Raw genomic sequence first — 22794 nt, 5'->3', positions numbered from 1 at the left:
CTCACAGTTTTATTTTAACGATTAGTGGTGGTACATTTGTTAAGGCTTGCAAAAATTAATAGTTAAGGCTGTATATCAACGTTTATCATTGCGTGCCATATAAAACGTCTTCGAAAAAACTTGAAATGTCAACCTCAGCAAGGGAGTTTCAGTTTGATGTGTTGGAATTTATTTAATTTTTATTAAATACGATCAATTTCAATAAATTCACTGTAAGAAAAAGAAACCATGACTACATTTGACTCCAAATATGATGTGAGTAAATTCTTAACAGCACTGTATTGTGTGTACATGGACGATATTGAAACAATGTTTACTACTTTACGTTTATACAGTTTTTCATGTTTTTAATAACCGTATCCATGCGTTTTAATTAATCTACTTGGTAATTATTAATAGTATACTTATAGCACAGCCTAGAACTTGCCATTTCCTAATTTCTTACCTATCTTAAGAATTGTCTTGAGCTGAGTCATACTTCTGAAATTATGATATCTTTGACCAAAAAAGTTGCTTGTTCATACATTTATTAAGGTGACAGAAGTAGCTTAACGTGCCTTAGTTGTGCTCTGTATCAAGATTTGTTGGGGGCTCCCAGATTCTATTAATCTGTGGTAGCCTTGCAAAAATTAAGGATATTATGATTCGAGCCTTAAGCAAAAGCAAACTTACACAAAACTGTTATCTACTTAGTTCTAATAATGGAATATTTAGAACAAGACATTCTTTTTGAGGGTTGTTATACCAAAGCATTCCAAACTAATCTTACTTTAAATAGGATGTAAAATTACCTGAATTATGCCTAGTAGGGTAACATCTTAGTTATGAAGTTTTATTGATATCACCTTATGTTTCAGATGTTTCCAGCAGGCGATGTGGGCGTGGTGGAGGGAGAGATGAACATCCCCACACAGGGCGGCGCCCCCGGAGATGGCATGGAGTTCAACACACTCGACGAACCGATTAAGGAAACATTTGTGAGTTATATTGTTTTAATGTGTTCAAAGCATTAGTTGTGGAATGATAATTTAAAAATATATAAGTGTTTTGTGTTTTTGTTAGATATCTACTTTATAAAATAGAGACAGTAAAATAAATTCAATTATCATCTTTTTCTAGCTCTGAAAGTGAATTATAGTATGGTAGTGGAAGTACCTATTGTTTAGTCTTGTTGTCATTATGTGGGAGCAATTAAATCTAGCTCTGTAATTATGAATAAAAAGTTGTAGTTGTGTTTTTGTTGGATTTTTTTTAATTCTTTCCAAACTTAAAAAAAGGATTACACTCAATAGATCTTATCTTTTTTTTCAGCTCCGAGATTTAAGAGCAGTTGGCAACAAATTTTACCATGTACTTATTCCTAGAGAAAAGTCTAGTTTATTGAAAGAATGTGAGTAGCTTATTCTTATTTCATTCATATTAATTTACAAATCTTAGTTTATTTGTTTAGAGTAGACATGTTTTATAGTTTTTCATTACTGCATTAAATAGTCTTCATTGAAATCAAACCCTTTCACATGCTTTAAAGTTTAAACTATTGTGCAGCCAAGTAACATTGCCTGTAATTACTTTTCAGGGGATCTCTGGGGCCCTCTTCTGCTTTGTACATTCATGGCGACCATTCTCCAGGGCTCAGAGCGAGCGGACAAGTCCAATGATGGCGGACCTGAGTTCGCTGAAGTCTTCGTTCTAGTCTGGATAGGTGCAGCTGTTGTTACGTTAAATTGCAAACTCCTTGGGGGAAACATGTAAGTATTTTTCAAATATTAAAGTTGCACTATAAATAACTGTTATTCCCACGCCCAAAAGCGAGAAATGCCTATAAACTTCAACTGGATAGTGTACGGGAATCGTAAACTCATTTGAAAAGTCCTAGCCTAGTCCGTAGCCTATCCTTCTTTCAGGTCTATTGCTAGGTGCGTGAAAACGTAGTAGCACAAACAAATAAATTGTACATTGATATTGAATATTTTTTTCTCGTGCCATCATTTTTTCTCCATAGCTGATATATTTAGATTCTTGATTATTATTTGAGCACGAACTACTGTTGCCTCTAGCTAGCTAGTTATGATATTACACTCGGCACTGGCTAGCCAGTTCCTTTGCTTAAACTTGGCTTGACATGCTGCCGCGTATCTAGATCTCAGTTCACCACTGTCTGTCAGTTTAGTAAAGGAATTGTAATCTAATCTTGACCTACTTGTGCCTCCAGCTCATTCTCGTAAACTCAGCTCAACACAGTCTGTTTAGTAGTAAATATTCTGAATCAGCGTATTACACTTGAAAATTTCGACGGTTTCATCCAGTGTCTAAGTAGCTCAGTTGGAAGAGCAGTCGCCCGGCAAGCGGAAGGTCGTGGGTTCAATTCCCGCCTTAGGCATTCCGATATTTTCAAGTTATTTATAATTTTCACATTAGTTTGAGATGCGACTCTTAACGCTAAAAAATTAAATATCTATATTCTGAATCTGTATCAAAGGAATTATAATCTAAGCGCGAGCTACTTTTGTCCCTAGCTCGTTCTTCCAATCAGTGTGCGTGCTGGGCTACTGCCTGTTTCCGATAGCGCTGGCGCTAGTTGTGTGCCGCGTGATCCTCTTCGCGTCGCAGACCACGTTCCTCTTCTTCCTGAGGCTCGTCATATCGCTCGTCGGCTTCGTGTGGGCCACGTTCGGTGAGTTGGAGATTAGCTCGCGAGCTAGTTCGCGCGCGAGTTAAATGCAGTTTTTGCTTTGGCGCTCAGTGTTTAATTCGCGCGTGGAGAGTAGTTGGTATTGGGGTAGAGATTGTAGTGTAGTTTGAGATGGGTAGAAAGTAATGGGGATTGTTGTTAAAATTGATAAAAAAGGCGGCAAATTCCGTGAATCTAATAAAGGAGAAATAAATATTCCGGTAATTAAGTTCGCCTTATGTACAAATTTATTTTGGCATTAAAGTTTAAATAATTAAAAATTAATAATTAAATGACTTAAAAAAACTTAATTACGACTGAACAAAGTCGTACTCAGAAAAGGATCTAAGTACTCTTGAATTAATTAATTGAAAGCGAATCTATATTTGGGAAATAAGTCTTGCAAATGCGTCCAAAACTCTGACTAAATATTTCTTGATACTCTTACTTTGCTAGTATTGAAACCTACAATAATTTGAATACCAACCAAATAAAAACTATTGGTTGCAAGCGGCGCAGGACCGGTCTTTGTGGAAATCCTTGGGGAAGGCCTTTGTCCAGCTGTGGACGTCTTTCGGCTGAAACGAACGAACGAAACAAAAACTAACACATTGCTAGATAAATTATATTTTACTAACTTTCATCTAAAACATACCTAATAAACTAAGCCTGAAAACTAACAAGTCAATTAAAACCAACATTTTTCACTTTATAGCGGCGACAAAGTTCCTCGGCGACAGCCAGCCCGAAGGCAAAAAGGCGCTCGCGGTGTACCCTATATGCCTGTTCTACTTCATCCTGTCCTGGCTCGTGGTGTCCCACAGCAACGTATAGACCGGGACAAGGGACATGTGGTAGTTAAGACACACCCTCGGCTTGCTCTCGATAGTATAAACCTGCCAATTTTTGTGATAATTTTGGAGTCGGTGAACGAAAGTTTTATGGAAACCACAATATTTATGTAAATGTGTAAAAATAAAAAGTGGTGTTGTTTTTGAGGTGTATAAACACAACATTACCGGCAAATGTGTAAAGTATGTATTATGTGAAAATATTTCGCTTAAATTTTGAAAGATATGCACGACAAACCCGCAACTGGTCGCTTCTCCAAATCAATGCGTTAAATATTAATAAAAATCTTACAAATCAATTAATTCAATCGCAACTGTACAATTCTATTTGTCTCGAATCTTTGACGTAGGCAATTCTAAAAAAAATTTAGTTCACCGATTAACGAGCTAACCAACGATAGCTCACGGTTAGATTTGGCAGCAGTATTATTTTGATCGAAAGCAAAACCGACGGGTAGAGCAAAGCGCACGGCTGAATTACGACGCGAAATCATCTGATTTGACTTTTGGGGTTCCGAAGTCATGACAGTGACTTTTAATTTAAGTAACGATGCATTTGTGTTTTTGTATTTTAGTAACGATTTTATAGTTGTCACTATATGTATCAAACAATTTCTATTTTCAAACTTCTTGAAAGCTAGTCAAAAACTACGATGTTAAATCCAACAGACTTCTTTAACAATAGTTTAGGAGCATGGCGTGGCGTAATAAGGTAAAGGTGGAAAATAAAATCATCAAAATAATTATACATACCTACAAATGACAGTGCAATATTTATCTCTCGACGTTATTTAGTATATTATGTAGTTATTCAAAATGTTAGTTCGTGGTGCCAATAAACCACAAAATGCGGAAAAATATGAACAAGGGCACTTGCTATCTTTAATAGTTGATCATATTTATATCAAATCATGTGATTGACCAGCGTGACTCGTGAGGCCGTGCGAAACTATCGTAAAACATATTTATATCAGTTAGAATTTAATATGTGAATAAACTTTCGATCCGTCATGTATTTATTGTTTTGAAGTGTTACTCGTGTTATTGTGTTTTTACCAGCACAAGTGAGCATTCCAATTTTTATTATAATAGTAATTAATGTAAAGACACAATTTTGTATATAGTATCGATTAAAACGCTATTTTCTGTCTGTTGTCGTTTTTATTTAAAATTTTACAAAACATTTAATATGTATACAAAAATACACAGTTGATAGTAATTCGAGACATTCAGTACACGGGGTTGCTACAGTTTTTTTGCAGGTACACTAATGTGAGAATGACCCGGTTTAATTTTCGTCTAAACTAAAGCGTCAAATGTATATGTCAAATTCGAATCAGTTGCAGGACTTGCAGGCAACTACTAATAGGAACAATTCAGAGAAACCGAAATGACATTTGGCTAAAATTAAATTATAAAAAAGTCTACTTTAATTACAAATCCGGCATTAGTACTTAAAACATTCACAATCATCCCATTCACTAAATAATATTTACAACTTAAATTCATAAATTAATTTTGGCTCTGCATAGCACATACTAATCATAGTCACAACAAAAACTTGAAAAGCACAAAATTATTCGATAGCCAGAATCTCTTACGGTAATAACTACCTTAACAAAATTTCGGTTTAACCATAAAATTAAATCTAAGCTATGCTAGAACAGTATTGCATTACGTAGTATATTTGTGCTTTTACAGTAAATTACATGCGCTACGACCGGTTATAATAGTGCAATAGTATGTGTAATGCTACATTCAACAGTAACTACCATATCACTACTTTATCACATAGCAATCCTATACCTATGAGTGCATTATACAGATGTATCTGCTATACGGCGTACAAACGCATATGTTTTCATGTAAGTACTTAACTAATATAATTATAGACATTTAGAAAAGGATTGGTTCTAAAATATACCTATCATAGCTCACATTCAGTTCAGATATTTCATACAGACTACTACGTACCTAATTGATATAAGATAGGATAAGAAGTTTTACAAATGTGTATATTGTATACTTATTTTTACGTTTTAAGGTATATTAAATGTGAATTACAAATTGCATTGAATATTTCAGTTTAGGTATGCTTATAGTTACCGACTGCGTATAAATATGTTGTAATAACATTTTTGTGAAGAAATAATTGCTAAATTTATAAATAATATTAATAACATTTAACTAAACAGCTGCATCGTTGAACTCAAAGCGCTGGAAACTTATTGGAATGGCATCCGAATATAGGATTGTCCATTTATAAAAAACACAACATAATGTGTAAGATTTTTCTTTTCAAAAATTTCTATGCTGTACCATTTTTAATGCGCACAATCATAGGGTTTTTACTTGTTTGCGTCTGTGCTCCCCAATTCATACGACCTAAAGTCACCAGTTCATAGTGTTTATTCTCCACCTGAGCAAGCTCATTCATTTCATTTCCCATCATCACTTCGCAAACTGCTAAAAAAAGGTTATAACCTGTACGCAGCGCTAAAATTGGGACAACCCTATAAAAAGTTAAATTAAGTAAATTATAATTATTGTTGTTCCGTCAGCTTAGCTGGATTCTGAACCGCTGGATGCCTTGTCCGGGGTCGTGGGGGGAGAGGACTTAGGCGACATAGAGGGGAGGTGGTAGGACATTTGCATTTGAAGCGTGTCTCTGGCTTTTCGCGCGCTTTTGTACGTCAGCGAGTTGGCGCGCGGCTTGCGTCGGGAGAAATGCCGCTCCACCCACTTGAGCATCGCGAGGACTGAGTCGGTGGAAGACAACCGACGCTCGGCTGAGGTCTTCGTGATGGTCGATGACGCGATACGGAAGGTCGCTGCCATACCTTTGAGAGCCTGTGGAAAGTTGTTTGGTCAATAATGTTACGACGATTAAGAATGATCAGGGGCTGATTTTTCAATCGTCAGACAACTTTTAACTCAAGAATAACCTTGTCATTTTGACATATTTCCCATACTAAAACTGTCAATGTGCCAAACTTATTCTTCAGTTAAAAGTTATCCGACGATTGAAAAATCAGCCCTAAGATGAGCAAGAGTAATTATAAAAACATTGAACTCTTGGAGATTACTTTAATTGGTAGAATGATGCAACGTAATTAAATGATCAACTGACCAGCATAGCGTCTTCATCGGTGACGTCATCTCCGGCGTATATGACTCGGATCCTCTCGCACCAGTCCAGACCGAATGCTGTCCTCAGAATGTAAATGGACGCCCGACCTGAAAATAAGAGAAAAAAGTGGTCAAAGTACGGCATTATACATAGGCCGACGGCCTATGAAGAGCAACGGATTCCCGTTACAACGGGACTATAGTCATCTCGTACTAAACGGGGCAATGTCGTGAAAAATAGGGGAAGATGTAAGAAAATGATACGATATGAGTAAATCTTTCTACTCTACAGTCATAGATCGATTCTACACTTCTACCCTGTGATATTATTATCATCATCATCATCATTTCAGCCATAGGACGTCCACTGCTGAACATAGGCCTCCCGCAATGCTTTCCATGTTGATCGATTGGTAGCGGCCTGCGTCCAGCGCTTCCCTGCTACCTTTACGATGTCGTCGGTCCACCTTGTAGGTGGACCTCGCACGCTGCGTTTTCCGGTACGCGGCCTCCATTCCAGAACCTTTCTGCCCCATCGGCCGTCAGTTCTGTGTACTATGTGCCCTGCCCATTGCCATTGTGATATTATACACGCACATTATACGATTAGAAAATCAGAATTTGAAATCGCAATAATGCTCGAGGTTGTTAGTTTCCATTGCCGGACGAAGGTCGATTACATTACGTCTTCCGGTTCTTGCTGTACAAATCTAAACTTCTGTCGTAGACATGCTATCCCAGTATGAGCTTGAAGTAGCACGCACTTTTGTCCTACTCGAGGGGCGGGCACACGCACCCGCGATCAACTCGCACGCACTCGCTTCAGCAACGGCATCTCGCGGAAATGGACCGTCAGAAGAGCACCCTTGTTACGTCCTTCAGTCCTACTAATCTAAAATTCCGTCGTAGCGTAATATTCCCTCTATGAGCTAGATGTAGCACGCATCTTTGGGGCGGGCGCGCCTCGATGGCACAATGGATGGAATCCGGCCGCGGCGATCATCTCTCGCGCCTTCCGCCCGATGTGGACCGTCAGGAGAGCACCCTTGTTCTCTCTATTATGTCTTTCAGTCCTACTAATCTATTATCTGTCGTAGACGTGCTATCCTAGTATGAGCTGGATGTAGCACGAACTTTTGTGTCACTCGACTGGTGGGTGCGCTTCGATGGCGCAGTGCGTGGGCGCCGGCATGAACCCGGCCGCGACGATCAGCTCGCGTGTTCGCCTCGCTTCGGCAGAAGTGAAACGTCATGAGAGGAGCGCCCTTGTTCTCCACCCACGCCTACTCCTTCAGTCCTATTCTAAAATTTTGTCGTAGCGTAATATTCTTTCTATGAGCTGGATGTAGCACGCACCTTTGTCCCACTCGACGGGCNCGACGGGAGGGCGTGCCTCTAGCGCACAATGCGCGGGCGCCGGCGTGAAGCCTGCTGCGGCGATCAGTTCCCGTGCCTTTGCTTCTAACGCTGCTCGTTTCGGCAGCGGAGTCTCGCGGAAGTGGAACGTCAGGAGAGCACCCTTGTTCTCCACCCATGCGCCGTCTCTGCACACCTGAGGAGATGAAAGATGTCAGATAGTGGACACCGTAGTTCTACTGCTCAGTTACCTATCCTTTACTTGAATCCTGATAAAACCACGGAAAAAATATTCTGCCATATGTTATGGCTGCCAGGAAAAAGAAAACTCCCTGACCAATGGGTACTATGTAGCTGTTGTGCGAGGATATTAGGTACCAGCGACCTTGGCTTTAACTGGTAGTCTTACAGCCTTACACGAATTACCAGGTCAGGCGACCNATAAATAAAACTAGCCACTAAACATTTTTATACCTACAGCTTACTAAATTTCGTAATAAAAAGAACTATTCTACAGGCTAATATTATTTGTCTCATATGTTGAATTAGGTGAATGTATGTATACTTATTGTATAATTAAAACTAGACTCTAACCTAAAACTTTTTTTATTATAGAGCTAAGCGTGAAGAAAAAACAAAGAAAAGTCAGAAGCATAAGGTGAAGAATAATGCCAGTGTTGCACAACCACTTGCTGGGCCGTCGTCCACCAAGGTCACCGCGAAAGACATTATGGGCACCGATTCGGATGTGGATGAAGATAAAAAATCCGGTAAAAGAGATGAGCTTATATCATATTTATGTCGTCGTGGATCTAACGGTATTTCCAAACAATACAATGCAGATATTAGAGGCTTGCGTTTTGCAGATCTTAAGCTCTACATGTGTAGTGAAATCGAAAATATTTCACCTATGNTACCAGGTCAGGCGACCATTATGATGGATGAATAAATTGGTAGCAGTACTAGTACAGCATCTAAAGTAGCTATTGGTGGTGGGCTATACAACTATGGCTTGTGCAGAACAAATGCGAGATAGCTTTTGTACAGTAGTTCAACGGTTCAAAAGACATCGTGTTACCTGTTCCTGCAGCGACTTAAGCAGCTCCACGACCTTGTCCTGGCACTCCATGGGCATGGGGTGCACAAATTTGCTGCCGTCTGGGTGCAGGATCTCCAGCCCGTGGTTGCCGGCGTACGTGATGCCCTCGATGCCGACCTGTGGGTGAAGGAAGAAAGGGTAAGTATTTTCATTCATTTATTGCGCCATTTTCTTTCATCAGAGATCCTGAGACCTGGTCTAAGGATAGCACGATTCACGATGTCTCGTGACATACATATTTTATGCTAAATAAACTTTATACCTAGGTCCTAGGACAAGTTGACTCAACAGGAAAAGTAGAGTTGAAGGTTAGCAGTGATTGCCTTCTGATTATAATCTTACTTAGTTGTATAACATTAGGTAAGTCGCTTAATCGTTTAGGTTTAGAGAGAAAATGTATGTTAGCATACAACAATATTTTGACCGACTCTGTGGGTTCAAGTTGTCAAGTATGTCAAGTGTAGCCGAGACCACAGAGGTGCTGCGCACGCGTCGCAATAATTACGTAACATAGCCCAACAAACAATGGGTAGTAGGTTAAAATCCCGGTTAACATTTATCATCTGTTTGTATTATCTCGCTGTAGTACATTACATTATAAATATTTTTGTTTAATTTCTGATAATGATTGTCAAAGTTCAACTGATATTGGCAGCCTTGTACAAAAGAGATGATGTGACCATGTGATAAGGTACTTGATACAAATAAGGCCTACGTTCTAATAAGGCCTATACCTCAGAAAACACAGATAAATAAACTGACCGGGATAATACTTCAAGGACACGTACTCATATGCCCTATAACCCAGTAGAGAGCAAAAGCGTCCCGATCCACGAACCCAGCACCAATTGGCACGCGTTCTTCTAAGGTGGTGGATGATTTCGTGCTCTTTTATAAAAAACCGGCGATTTCAACTTAAGTTTTTAGTAAAATGATGCTGTTTTAGATTAAGCTTTTCTTAGTAATCGTTTCTAAATATTTCTTACTAGCTAATAATTACCTTAATTTGTACTACTGGCTATAGATGCATTATTTGTAAATTTTTAAAGACAACAAGAGCGAGATATCTAATAAGGCCTAGGCCTTATTTCAGCATGGTAGGCCATATTAGATACTTATGTCAACACCTGATTACGGACAAATTCATTAAACTAAATGAGTCAAAGAGTAACAAAATATTTATATAATAAGAATGTTACTAACAACACAGAAAATAAAAAGAAAACAGTGTCAAAAAACATAACAAAACCTGTTAAAAATACAAACAAAATACAAAACCAATAAAAAATAAGAAAAAAAAAGCCGTATGTATGAATCTAAAGGAAAGGAGAATAAAAGTTGGTATTATCTTGCCTGTCTCGAAGACAAAGTAGCAGATATGCGACCATAAAGGACTGCTTTAGGTGGTATCACAAAGATTGTGTAGGAGTTCGTAAAGATGATTCAGAAGCCTTTTTATGCCCTGGTTCTAACAAAAAATTAGATCTCATTTTGTTTACAAAAATTCAAGACTAAATGATGTTCCTAAACTGATTTATTTGAAAGGTTTTATGTGTAGGCCTTATTCGAACACGGTGTTTTAATAAGCCCTATGCAAAAAAATAATATTGTTTGTTTTTGATATTTTTTTTGATAATATATGTAAGGAATCATTACTTTGTTACTATGAATATTAAATTTTATCTATAATTTATGTATAATTCTTAATAAGTGGAATTTAAGTTTATCTAGAGATGTACAGTATATTTCTGTTTACTTGGTATGTAAAATTTTGAAAACGCAAACAAATCGACGTGTTTAATGTTATGAGACCGCATTTTGTTCAATAAAATCACAATTTTAAGGTCTAGAGGCATTTAAATCATATAGGCCTTATTCCGTGTAGGTGATTTAATAAAGCCAAAATCAGTAGTTTCGTAATTTGCTTATTTTGAATAGATTTAGTTAAAAATTGTGTTATTTTTTGTAATATTGCTAAAATTAAAGGATGGAAGCAGTTAATTAACCTTGATTTTGTTTATTGGCGTTAATATTTATTGAAATATAAGCATTTAAAGTTAGGTAGGCCTTATTTGTATCAAGTACGTTATTTCATTGAGCGGGGATGCGGGTGGTCACGTGCCATGGGACCTTCGGGTGGAATCTGTAGTGGACATGATCCATTTTTTGTGGTACAAGAGATATTTGAAAAAGGCCGTTCTAAATAATTGTATCATTTCGTTTTTTTTTGTTTCATCTAATTATAATTTTCTATGTTGAATAAATTAAATAAAAATTCTCATAAAATATAATAATTTGAAATCGCGGCTTACAGAACTACGGCATGTTTAGTTACTCGTATAATTTAATATAGTCCTATTTTTGAAAATGAGGGCACCACCATATCCTTATTTCTTAATTTATGTCTGAAAAACTGTAAAAGTATACGAAGTCGAACTTATCGTATAAGTCAGAAACGAATGCCTATCCATTTGTGCTTAAAAATACATCTCTTGATACAGCAGATAAAGACTTCACTGCTTTAAAAATAAATTGCTGTGACTGCAGTGATATTTTTACTCTGATTTATTAATACACTGCCGTAAATAAAAAACCGCATGATGTCCTTAAATCACTGCATAATATCTGTATATTTTAAGATGCAACGTTCCCAGACCAGGGACTCTAGATACGCGGGGGTCAACATAATATGGCGGTGACGTCAAGCATGAACCCTGCAAGTTATCGCCTCGCAGGCGCGAATTTATTGTCTTATTTTTGTTGAACAGCCGAGACCTCGGCGGTGTTTGTAATTGAACTTTTCCTTGTAATGGTGATGCAAGCCGCTTCTAAATTTCTTGCAAATGCCTATTTTTTTTAGATAAACGCTTATAAATAAATATTTCGATAATATTTAGTATGTTTCCATAATATTTAGTATGTTTCCATCATGAAAAACTGATAAAACGAGTAATATTTGAAGATTCGAGTGAATAGAGTGTTGGTTTACCGATTGGCGTGTAATATGACGTCAGTTCATAATGATATAGCATAAAGTGTCGTAGGTACTAACTCATGTAATTTTATACCTAATAAAAATTCCTTAGAAGAAAATATTAAGTGACTTTAGATGAAGTACCTAATTGCTTGCTTCTGAAATGTATTGTGTTAACGACGGACAACTACGGAACCCCACACTGCGCGTAGCACGACATGCACCTTGCCAATTTTTTGTCTATGACTAAGTTTAGGAAAAACCAACACTTAGGCGTGACTTAGGTACGAGTAAGTAGTCGGTCTACTAAAGTTTTAGGTACCGGTTGACTTACCATATTCTTGACATTGTCGACATTTCTTCCGGAGACGATGGCGATGTAGACATCTGACATGTTGGACAGCCTCTGCAGCGTGTGCTTGGTCTCCAGGGGCAGAGTGGCAAGGTCCGGGTGGGGGGCGATCGGAGCCAGGGTTCCGTCGTAGTCTAGCAGTAGAGCTAGCTTTTGCGTGTAGCCGATGTACCTAGAAAATTAAGGAACGTAATTTGAAATTAATACAAAGAAAACGGGAATGACTGTCAAAGAAAAAACAGAATAAAAGTTTTCATAAAATTCCAACAATAATGAAATTGTAAAGCAAAATTGGTCTGGCCTGTTTGACTAACCTTTAAAAAGAACACATCAAAGTCAATGAATACGTGGCATCTCGGGAATTTTCAAACACAACGTTGGACCTAAAAGTAATGAGTCTTTTCGCGTATGAAAAATCCTCCAGATGGCAATACGTATACGCGAGGTCCAAATGCTGCATGATTGGGTGGTTTTGACATGACATTGACAGATATGTCAAAATCCACCAATCACACAGCAGTCAAACCCCACATCCATGTCCCGCCATCTAGCGGATCTTTCATACGCGAAAACCCTCATTGGAAAAGTGCTTGGAAAATAATTGCCAAAGATGGAAATAGCACTGAAGTTGATTGATATGATTACAGACTAGGAACAGGAAATTCTTGAAATCTAAAATTTACTTGATTAAAGATGATTAGATGCAAGTATACTTACTTCGAAAGATACTCGTCGAAGTCATCAATAGTCACTGGTGGGATGGAAGTGGCGCCGATGTCATCAGCCTCTTCCTCGAGCGAGTCCATGGCCTTGAGGAACGCCTTCATCCAGCTGTCCACGTCATTCAGCTGTTCCCTCCGTCGTAAGTGGTTCATTCGGACTGTCCTCTCATCTTCGGGCATTATTAAGGCTCTGGAGTAGAAGAAATTGGAATTGAGTAAGAAAGTTTACTACTCAATAAAAATAACCACTGAATCTTGGATTTGAACATAGGATAAACTTGGATTTGAATCTAGAATAAATCCTACTAATATTATAAATGCGAAAGTTTGGATGTCTGGATGTTTGTTACTCTTTCATGCAAAAACTACTGAACGGATTTTGATGAAATTTTACAGTATGATTGTTTATAACCCAGATTAATAGGCTAGTTGCCTAAAAAAATTTTTTTAGTCCTTAATGTTTAATATCAAAAAATATTGGACACATATATTTTTATTTGTCAATCTAACAAATAATTACATAGTTATGGTGCGTTGAAGTTGCGCACGACGTCACAACGTGCGGCATTTTTAAGCAAGCGTTGACGTCACGGGCCTCTTCTTATGAACTTTGGGGCGCTTTATCTCTTTAAATTTTCATTAGTTTGAAAAAGTGAAAAATACGTGTAGAGTATTTTTTGATAAGTTAACTGACGGACTAATTAAAACTCTTGCTTTTTGACCCAGGCAACATCCCCATTATGACGATCTGTGACAAACTATTGTAACATAAAATGTTGATCTTCTGAATGTGTTCTATTCTCGGATCATTCAAAAGACCTTTTTGTTAAGGAAAGTAATTAACCCACGATCTTTTGAGGAAATACCNGAAATACATACTAATGAGTAGTTTGTCATTGAAAACGTAGCAATTATTTTTTAATATTCTTTGCGGTTTCCCTCATAATTGTAGTTTAATGATAAGACTAGAAATACCTGTGAATAACCTCAGCGGCGTCATCGAGCTCGTACGGATTGCATATTAGGGCTTCGTGCATCATCTCTCCCGCCCCAGCGAAGGGAGACACTATGAGGACTCCGGGCGGCATGTTGATTTGGCAAGCTACAAATTCTTTGGCGACTAGATTCATGCCGTCACGCAGGGGAGTGACGAGGGCCACGGCAGCATCGCGGTAGAAGGCAGCTAGCTCATCTTGCCCAACGCAGCCATAAATATACCTAGCGAAAAGAAAATAAGTTTTATCAATGATCAAGAACTTTTCATTCAGGATCTACTCATCAGCAGCATGTTCTTGTAACTTACCTAATAGGAGACCAATTCGGAGTAGTAAACCTCCCATTTATTCTTCCAACTAACTGATCCATCTCCTCCTTCAAATCTTGGTATTCTTTTACATCTGTCCGCGAGGGTACAGATATTTGGAGCAAGACCACTTCCTCTATGTGTTCTGGGTATTTTTCGAGTAATCTTTCGAAGGCTTTCAATCTGTGTACTAAGCCTTTTGTATAATCTAATCTGTCAACACCTAATATCACTTTTTGGTTTGTAGAGAGCACTGGCTTCGCGTTTTGTGCCAATTGCACAAATCTATCAAAAGGTACCCCTATTGGTAAAGGCCTCACGCAAATGGTGCGACCGCCCAACTCGACTAGAAGATTTTTTCTGTCAACACGACAACCCAAGTTTCTTTGGCAGCAGTCAATGAAGTTCAAGCAGTAATCCGTTATGTGGAAGCCGACCATATCGCAACCTGTAATCCATAACGACAAACATCATCTTCAATCATTTTATGAAATCTTACAAATTAATTGATTTCAATATTAAATGCTCCAACTTACCAAGGATGCCCTGTAAAACTTCATCAGACCATGGGAAAAGTCTGAAAATGTCCCACGGTGGGAATGGAATGTGTAAGAAGAAAGCGAGTTTGCATTTTATGTCTTCTTCTTCTACTTTCTGTAAGTTAAAATTTTTGCATTAGTAGAAAAGTGGAAAATAGCTTTCATATCACATACAAGTTTTTCATAAGTTAAAAGTGAACAAACCTGTCTGATCCAGTTAGCGGCTAACATGAGATGGTAATCGTGCACCCAAACAATAGGTGGTGATCCGCCATTCTTTTCTTTGCTGTCTCTCAACAACCTAAGAGCGTGGACGGTTTTCTCTGCGAACTCCTCGTTGATCTTGATGTACGCCCTCCAGTGGTCGGCGATGAAAGTGGCCCGATCGGGCATGGAGTGGAAGAGAGGCCAAAAGGTGCCATTGCAGCAACCATTGTAATAGCTATCGAAGAGCATAGGTTCCGCGCGGATGGGCACTATCTGAAAGCACGAGACTTTATTTATTTACATACTCGTATCTTTGTACACATCTTATCTTTCTTAGGCTTAAGCTTGATGGATATCATGAAGGAAGACAGACATAGAATTATAGATATCAATTACGATTCGAAATCAATTCCATATTCTTAAGAACTATAATGGGAATTTGATAAAGTAAATACTGGTAAATAGACACCATAAAACGATTACGTTATTTATTGTTCTCCACATCGTTTCTATTGATATTGATCTAACAAGTTTCCATTTACCGCAATCTAATCACTTTGCACGCTTCTATCGTAATTGCAAACTAACAACACCATAAATAAATAAGACAATAGATAAAACAATAAATGACGCTATAAAACAGATCTCTAACTATAGTTTATTAGAGTGGCATTATCATAAAAGAGAAATGAACAATTATTGATTTAGTTATAAAATTTAAGAAAGAAAATAAAATATAAGATGTTTGTCGGCCGTTTGGTGTAGTGGTTCAGAACGGACTACTATGCCGAGAGGTCCCGGGTTCGATTCCCGGCCGGGCAGAAATTGAAATGATGAATTTTAATTTCTGTGACGGGTCTGGGTGNTTATTTAAAAAATATGGCCGAGTTGGAATACTGTATAAATAGTATTACCGTGCTAGCACCCATAACACAAGCATATAAATTGCTTACTTTGGGGCTAGATGGCGCTGTGTGAGATTGTCCAAAGATATTTATAAAAAAAAAAAAATATTGTCATAGAGCTTACCACCAGAATACCTAAACAATACAAGACTTCATGTAGATTTCCATTATTTGTTTTCCGTGATCGTTTCTTTACTTAAAATGTGTTTTTCCTAAAACTTCTTTACCAAGAAAACTAATTCTCACATAATGTATTCTACCTAAATAAACTGCAATCCTTTTGCCGTTCTTTGCGTAAATACAAACACTATACTACAGTGGATTGAAGTGCTCCATCGATTCTCCATAAAGTATTTTTAGAAAAGTGACAAATATGCGAGCAAGGTAAGGGGTGCGGAAAATGTACCAGCCCAGACACAGTTTATCGTGATGTGAACTCTTTGAATGGCTCAATGAAGTACGGAATCATATTTTTGTCAAGACTATTATTTCCTAGCCACTAAACTACCTAATTTAAACTTTTAACTATTGAACAAATTTAACTAAGGATCGGACTCAGAAACTTCCCTAAAGTCCTAACCATTGGGCTATGGAGGCATTACATAAAAAAGTGATAATAGGCATGGAAAAAGTCCCAGACAGTCTAGTCGATCCTCAGTCTGTCACAAAAATTGCACGTGGACCGTCATAAATTCATATGCCAGAATCGTCGAGTCGGATTGAAGTGCTCATCGAGAAGTATTTATAGAAACGAGTAAAGGGTGCGGAAAATATCCCAGACACAGTTTAGGTATACCACGAATCGGTCACGAAAATCACACGTGGAACGTTGTAAACGCAAGCAAGGTCGCGTGACACAGCCGGTTAGGATCCTGATAATAATGACGTATGACAACAGTCGGGCGCTGTATGCCATAATAACAAGATACGACGTTTGAAAACATTCAATATTGATCAGAGAATGAATGAAACCGAATTGTTTTTATACCGACATTCAAATAGGTTGTTTGTGAGGCGAACCTACTGCGTGTAAAGAAGCTCCAAACTCGATTTAATTTCTAGCATAACTTGAGACTGATCAGTTAAAAATGTTTTCATATTCATTGCTGAGTCTGGGTTATTTCAGTCATAAAAGCATTGGATTTTACTCGTCACTTCACGTTGATGCATATCAGCGCATCCTGATGCTTTATGTGCCATTTTGCAATTACAGCTTCGCATTCACTAGTGCTAATGGGCTCTAGACGACCAGACAAATGATCGTACCTATTGACATTGCAAGCAATTATGGCAATTCTCTTAACGTTTACCTAACATCCCGAAGAGTGATCTTAATTCGTTTGTCTGGTGTTGTTCAATCGTTCAATATTTTTTCATTTTCATTTCAAAGTTGTTGGTAAGTCAGGTCAGATTTTAGTTTATCTATATCATCATCTTAGGGACATTTTTCTTCATCTGTTAAACCAGATACTAGTGATGGCTGAACCTACCTTTTTAGAGAGCAATCCGGCCGTAGGCGCCTTGTCCTTCGGGTCTGACTCGGGGATCTTCTCGTTGGGGTCCTCTAGATGGATGCCCGGCCAGCCCACCCAGATGCCCCCGCCGCGGATGACCACCGGCGCCACCGCAGTGACCAGCCCACCGGCGCTGTAAGAAAACATCGATTTTTCTTTAGTTATATCTCAAAAAACCGCTCGAAAATGCTTCGTCGTGATTGAATTCTGAGTTAACGACAAAAAATACTGGAGACACGGTTGCTTGTTGAATAAAATTGAAATGTGTCTAGTCATGAATAACATTCATTACATAAATAACGTGAATATGAAACAGCAACACATACCTATGCATCAATAGCAATTGCAATACAATAGTTCGTATAGACCGTAATACACACGATTTCGTCTCCTGAACCGAACGTTTTCTATTAGTTTAACTCGTAACTTTAGTCACAATTCCATTTTATACTTGATTTGGGATACTAACAAATTGTTTAAAATAAATAGTAAATGTCCCAAATTAATTATTAGGCCAGGGTCAAAGGATAAGTATTGAATCAACGTGACAACTGAAGATCTTAACAAGGTAAACGAGATTCTTAAAAGCAGTTGGGGCTGGAGTGTCCTCCAATTCGAGTGATTGTGGACAATTCGGTAAAGTACACACTGCACTGTCTTAAATTGTTTTACTGATGGAATCTTCTTACTTTAATAGTAAAATTATCTCGTATTTTGTCTTCTTTCATTATTTGTGTTTTAGTGCCAGACAAATGTTCTTCTTTATGTGTGTGTGTGTATATTTTTCTTTCAGTTCATTTATACAAATGTATGGGAACCACAAAACCACAATAATGTTTTTTCATGTGATTACGTACATTGTGAGTTCCCTTATCATTTCTTATGTCTACGACTTTATTATGCTGTAGATGTTTCTTCGAATCTAAAGTATTTATAGTCGACTTGACAGCACATCTCAAAAACCCAACCCAGAATTATTTTTCAATTTACTTTAAAATCCTTAATGTCCTCTTGCTTTAAAATCAGTAAATATTTAATTAAGTTGGAAATACGTCCTATCTCTATGTTTCTATTGCCATACAAAATCCATCAACCTCACAGCTCATAAAAAGTCAATTGATTGGTATTCCGTGACAATTTAGCGTAACTCCTGTATTAAAAACTGAATAGGTAGTTGGGTTTTCCTGTATGCGTTTGTACGAATTCTTACCAATTTTAAATCAACATGGCCACAATCAATAATATCGAACTGCCGGATATTTAGGTTATCTTTTGTTTATAACTTAACTGCGATACTACGCGCGATTCTACAAGAATCAAAAAGTTTCTATTATTATCATTATACAAGCTTCCATCAAAACAAATACGCACTTACTATAAAAGTATAACGTCAATGTTTTTCTATTTATTGAGTTCACAAATATGCGTCTTGGTTCAAGGTACCAACTATCATCATCTCATAGTAAGTTTTCGTCATCATCAAACATTATCATAGTGGTTACATAAACAGTGTTGCTTAATGAACAATACTTGTATTGATTTATAATGTTTTGTTTTTGTGAACCGTTATCATCTGTTGAGGTATATTGTTTTAAACAATTTTAAAAACTAGGACCACCGAGATAAAAATTATCTTAAATTTCGGTTTGCTGATAATTGTTGCCTAGTACTTAATTCTCTTTTTTTTACATTTCTTGTCATATATCATATATCTGCAATCCGTCGCAAAAGAAGTATTTTTTCATATCAGCTAATGGAAAACGATCATCCATCTCAACGCTAGAAAGTTTGGCAATGATTTGCCACCTTTTTTAAGATATTTGATTTGATTTAATTTTTTGGGTAGGTACTTCCTCAAAGCAAATCATTAACAATTAATTGTTTTTTTTTAAGATCATACTTTACAACGCTATTCATTTTCTTCTCTCAAAGATTGCACTAAAGCAGTTAATAAATATTTTCCTAAACAATGGGAATAATGTTCCTACGATAATAATTACGCAATTATTATTATGATGATTGCTATGCCTTGCATATTGCATACATTTTTATTTCAATTATTTCTTTAAACTATTGCCGTATCAAAAACAGTCTTTCTCTCTATTTGAGTGTAAGAATGTAATTGACTTTTCGAATACTGTTACTTACTTCCGAATATTTTTTATGATGATCATTTATTGGCATTGAACTCTAAACAAATAAAACATGTCAGGGTCTCTGTCAAGGCGCACAATATTGGTAAAGTAGGAACTATGACACCTAAATGGGCTTAAGATTTTTGTCTCCATTATCTTGGTGTTGTAGACTTAAATTACTTTATTTATTCCCCAAAAATTATAATGTTTCCTATACATTGGTATTCGTTTAACTGGAGGACATTACAACATCATTTAGATTCTGGAATTCTGGGACACTATTTTGTTATTTTAAATATACTTACATAACAGCTTCTGTTAAAAATTATTACCGTTAGGCCTATTCCTTAAGAAAATGTGTCGCCTAATTTATTTCCTCTTTCGAAATGTAGTAACCGGTATGATCATTAGAAGCGCCAGCTGACTTCGTAAATTTTGGTCCAAGACATGAATTAAATCTTGCTCGATTCTTTAAAAAGTCGTGAAATTGCTCCAATTCATAAGTTATTGATTGCTTTTAAAATTGGTCGGATTGTATTTATCCAATCTACACCTGTAGCAAGCCGAAACGGACCTTGACATTGTAGTCTATTTCCTGACTGGAGTCGATGAACTTTTTGCAAAACATCAGTGACACTGATGCTGATTATTCATTTGCTTCTGGTAAAAGTGAAAAGATTTCGGCTGTATATGTACCTATTTGGGGCACGTTCACAGTTCACACACACAAGCAACCCCGGCCGGCGCATGGTGCCGTCTAGAAATTTCCCGAACACACCACAACTTGTTGGAATATTCTTCCATGAATGACGCCACAAATTTTCGCAGACATCGTAAATTGTCCCGATTTGAACAAAAATATTGAGCAATGGATTCCATTTTACCAGACATTGAGTACCTAACTACACTTTTATCATGGATGTTTGATCGAAATGTTCATGTAAATTACTCGTGTAAATAGAAATAATTAAGTACTTACGCATTACCATCGAATATTTATATGCCATGAAGATTACTATTATTATTCATACAGAATTATGAAAAATGAACTCTACAATAAATGTTACTTTTTGTTTTTGCGTTTTTAAACAATCATACCGGCGTCGATTGATATTTTTACAATAATGCGACTGTAAAAGCGACTGAAGACTTCTGAGTTTTGAAATTATTGAAACATATCAACACTAACCTGGCTTTTCTCTCCAAATCGCCGGTCTTCTCATTTCTCTTCAAAATAAAAGGCAATCTGTTTGACACCACAATCATGCTCCCTTTGCTGTTGCACGACGAACGACTGGCACTGTGTTTCGTTCCACTCATGTTGTCTGTGTGTTCCTTTCCCCGACCAATCACAGCGGCGACCGAGCGCATGCGCCTCTAAAAACGGAGGGATTTTCAAAATATGTATGCGTAAAACTTTTCACTGTGCGCGAACGTTTGTCATTGCGTATTGGCGCGATTTTATCCCGGCTGCTAAGTACACAGCATCGCCGGTGATCGGAGGCGTACTGTATCGCCTTGTGTGTGTCGTTTGGCTTTATAGACTATGAAGACGCGTCGCCCTTCTGCGACGCGACGCCCCGCGACGCGGCGGAGGTCCGCGTAAGAGGTTATCAGTCCCCTGACCTCACAGAGCTGCCTCTCTTATTATCCAACTGGAGCCGCAATTTTTGCGAGTGAGATATTGATGCGAACAAAATTTCAAATCGAAGTTATTGTGCTTTGTTTTGTTTTACTTACATGAATGTGTAAAGGTCTTTTTACGGTTTGTCCCATAATTTTTTTCCAAATTTTAACTTAAATATGTCTGAACATCTTGTAGGAATTCAACAAGAATAATTTTGAAACTTTATACATTGAAATTCAAATCTCAACGAAATCACTGAAGTTTACATCAACATTGATTAGGTACCACGTTTGAAAATAGGTCAGGGCGATTTTCTTATTAAATCGATAACATTTCAAGGAATTCTAAGTTATCCAAACAAAACAAATATTGCGTTTAGAATAGACAAAATATTGGAACATTTATGAATCATTTCCCTAATGGATTAAATTTTTTGAATCATTGTCAATCATCATTATCATATAATTCAAATTAGTTCATTAGCTGTTGGATTCCCTTATTTTTGTAGTATTGGGAATTAATATGACTAATCGATATGTCGACATATTCATAAGATTACAACACACGTCGAAGACTCTCGGCAAACGTTCCAGAACTTCTGGATATAATGAACGATTGAGACTGTTGCCAGTTATCAGTTAACCATTAAACCTATAAATATACATGTAGGTGCTCGCAGTTAAAACCGATAATTAGTGACTAGAAGGTTCGTGGGAATCTGCAAAATTATTAAAAGTAGCTTTACTTTTGCAGTTGTTACGAGTACTTTAATAATTGTGGCTAACTTGTTTTTTATTTATTTCATTTATCTTACTGTATTATTTTCTTACTTATTATGATTTTTACTAGAATTATTTCCCTATTGATTTCTGCAGTTTATTTCCTTATTAATTTTCTATTTTTGTTGATATTATCGATAAAATATGAAATGTATTTATTTAGGTTCTTGACATTTTCCTCAAGTTCAAAGACATGTGGAGAATACCATGCATTATTAATGTGTTATTATCAAAATCGTTGTAGTAATATTTATTGCATTCACCTTTTAACTTAATACAGTTTTAAGTGTCTCGTTATCTTGTGTTTATTACTAATTACGCTTCTTTGTAGTCATTATTCCGAAAACTCAGTTAAGTATTCTGATAAATATGAAATTAATGCGATAATAAAGTACGTAAAGGTCTTGCGGAAAATTCTGCTCTCGTGTGGTCACAAAAACGTAAAGATCAATACGTGACGGGAATAGATTTAGATAGGTTTCCCGCATTATATGCGCGCGAGTGCGAGACGCGTGGTGCGTGCGTGGTGCGCACGCGGCCCCCACGTGACCGCGCCGGGCTCATGAATGGGCCGCGGGTGCATTCACAAAAGTACAGGCTGTTCGGTTTCAATTACTGTTTTTGTTATTTT

The 22794-nt window shown here is 37.2% G+C and overlaps 2 protein-coding genes across 2 annotated transcripts; one reads left to right on the top strand and one right to left on the bottom strand.

The window, feature by feature from the left end:
• The first annotated feature begins 116 nt into the window (after nt 1-116).
• On the top strand, nt 117-4672 carry Yipf6 (protein). Its single transcript, XM_028316277.1, has 6 exons — nt 117-255; nt 858-977; nt 1312-1390; nt 1577-1748; nt 2517-2674; nt 3387-4672. Exons 1-6 carry the CDS (start codon nt 229-231, stop codon nt 3503-3505), a joined length of 675 nt encoding a protein of 224 aa, XP_028172078.1. The 5' UTR covers nt 117-228; the 3' UTR covers nt 3506-4672.
• Nucleotides 4673-4780: 108 nt separating this feature from the next.
• Nucleotides 4781-21289, bottom strand: Tps1 (Trehalose-6-phosphate synthase 1). The gene is made up of 12 exons (XM_028316276.1): nt 20947-21289; nt 17599-17755; nt 15201-15476; nt 14994-15111; nt 14458-14905; nt 14130-14372; nt 13150-13344; nt 12415-12604; nt 9086-9223; nt 8008-8203; nt 6653-6759; nt 4781-6372 (listed from the first exon to the last, which is right to left on the bottom strand). Exons 1-12 carry the CDS (start codon nt 21126-21128, stop codon nt 6085-6087), a joined length of 2538 nt encoding a protein of 845 aa, XP_028172077.1. The 5' UTR covers nt 21129-21289; the 3' UTR covers nt 4781-6084.
• Nucleotides 21290-22794: the final 1505 nt, after the last annotated feature.

This window comes from Ostrinia furnacalis, unplaced genomic scaffold (assembly GCF_004193835.3).
Source record: "Ostrinia furnacalis isolate ACB-3 unplaced genomic scaffold, ASM419383v2 OfSCF5489, whole genome shotgun sequence".
NCBI classification, from domain to species: Eukaryota; Metazoa; Arthropoda; class Insecta; order Lepidoptera; family Crambidae; genus Ostrinia; species Ostrinia furnacalis.
The sequence above is the reverse complement of the archived record's forward strand: the minus strand, read 5'-3'. Positions and strand labels throughout refer to the sequence as shown.

Coding starts and splice junctions, on each gene's coding strand:
- Yipf6 (XM_028316277.1), top strand. CDS start 229: ATGACTACATTTGACTCCAAATATGAT. Junction 256..857: donor CATTTGACTCCAAATATGAT/GTGAGTAAATTC, acceptor CTTATGTTTCAG/ATGTTTCCAGCAGGCGATGT. Junction 1,391..1,576: donor GTCTAGTTTATTGAAAGAAT/GTGAGTAGCTTA, acceptor ATTACTTTTCAG/GGGATCTCTGGGGCCCTCTT.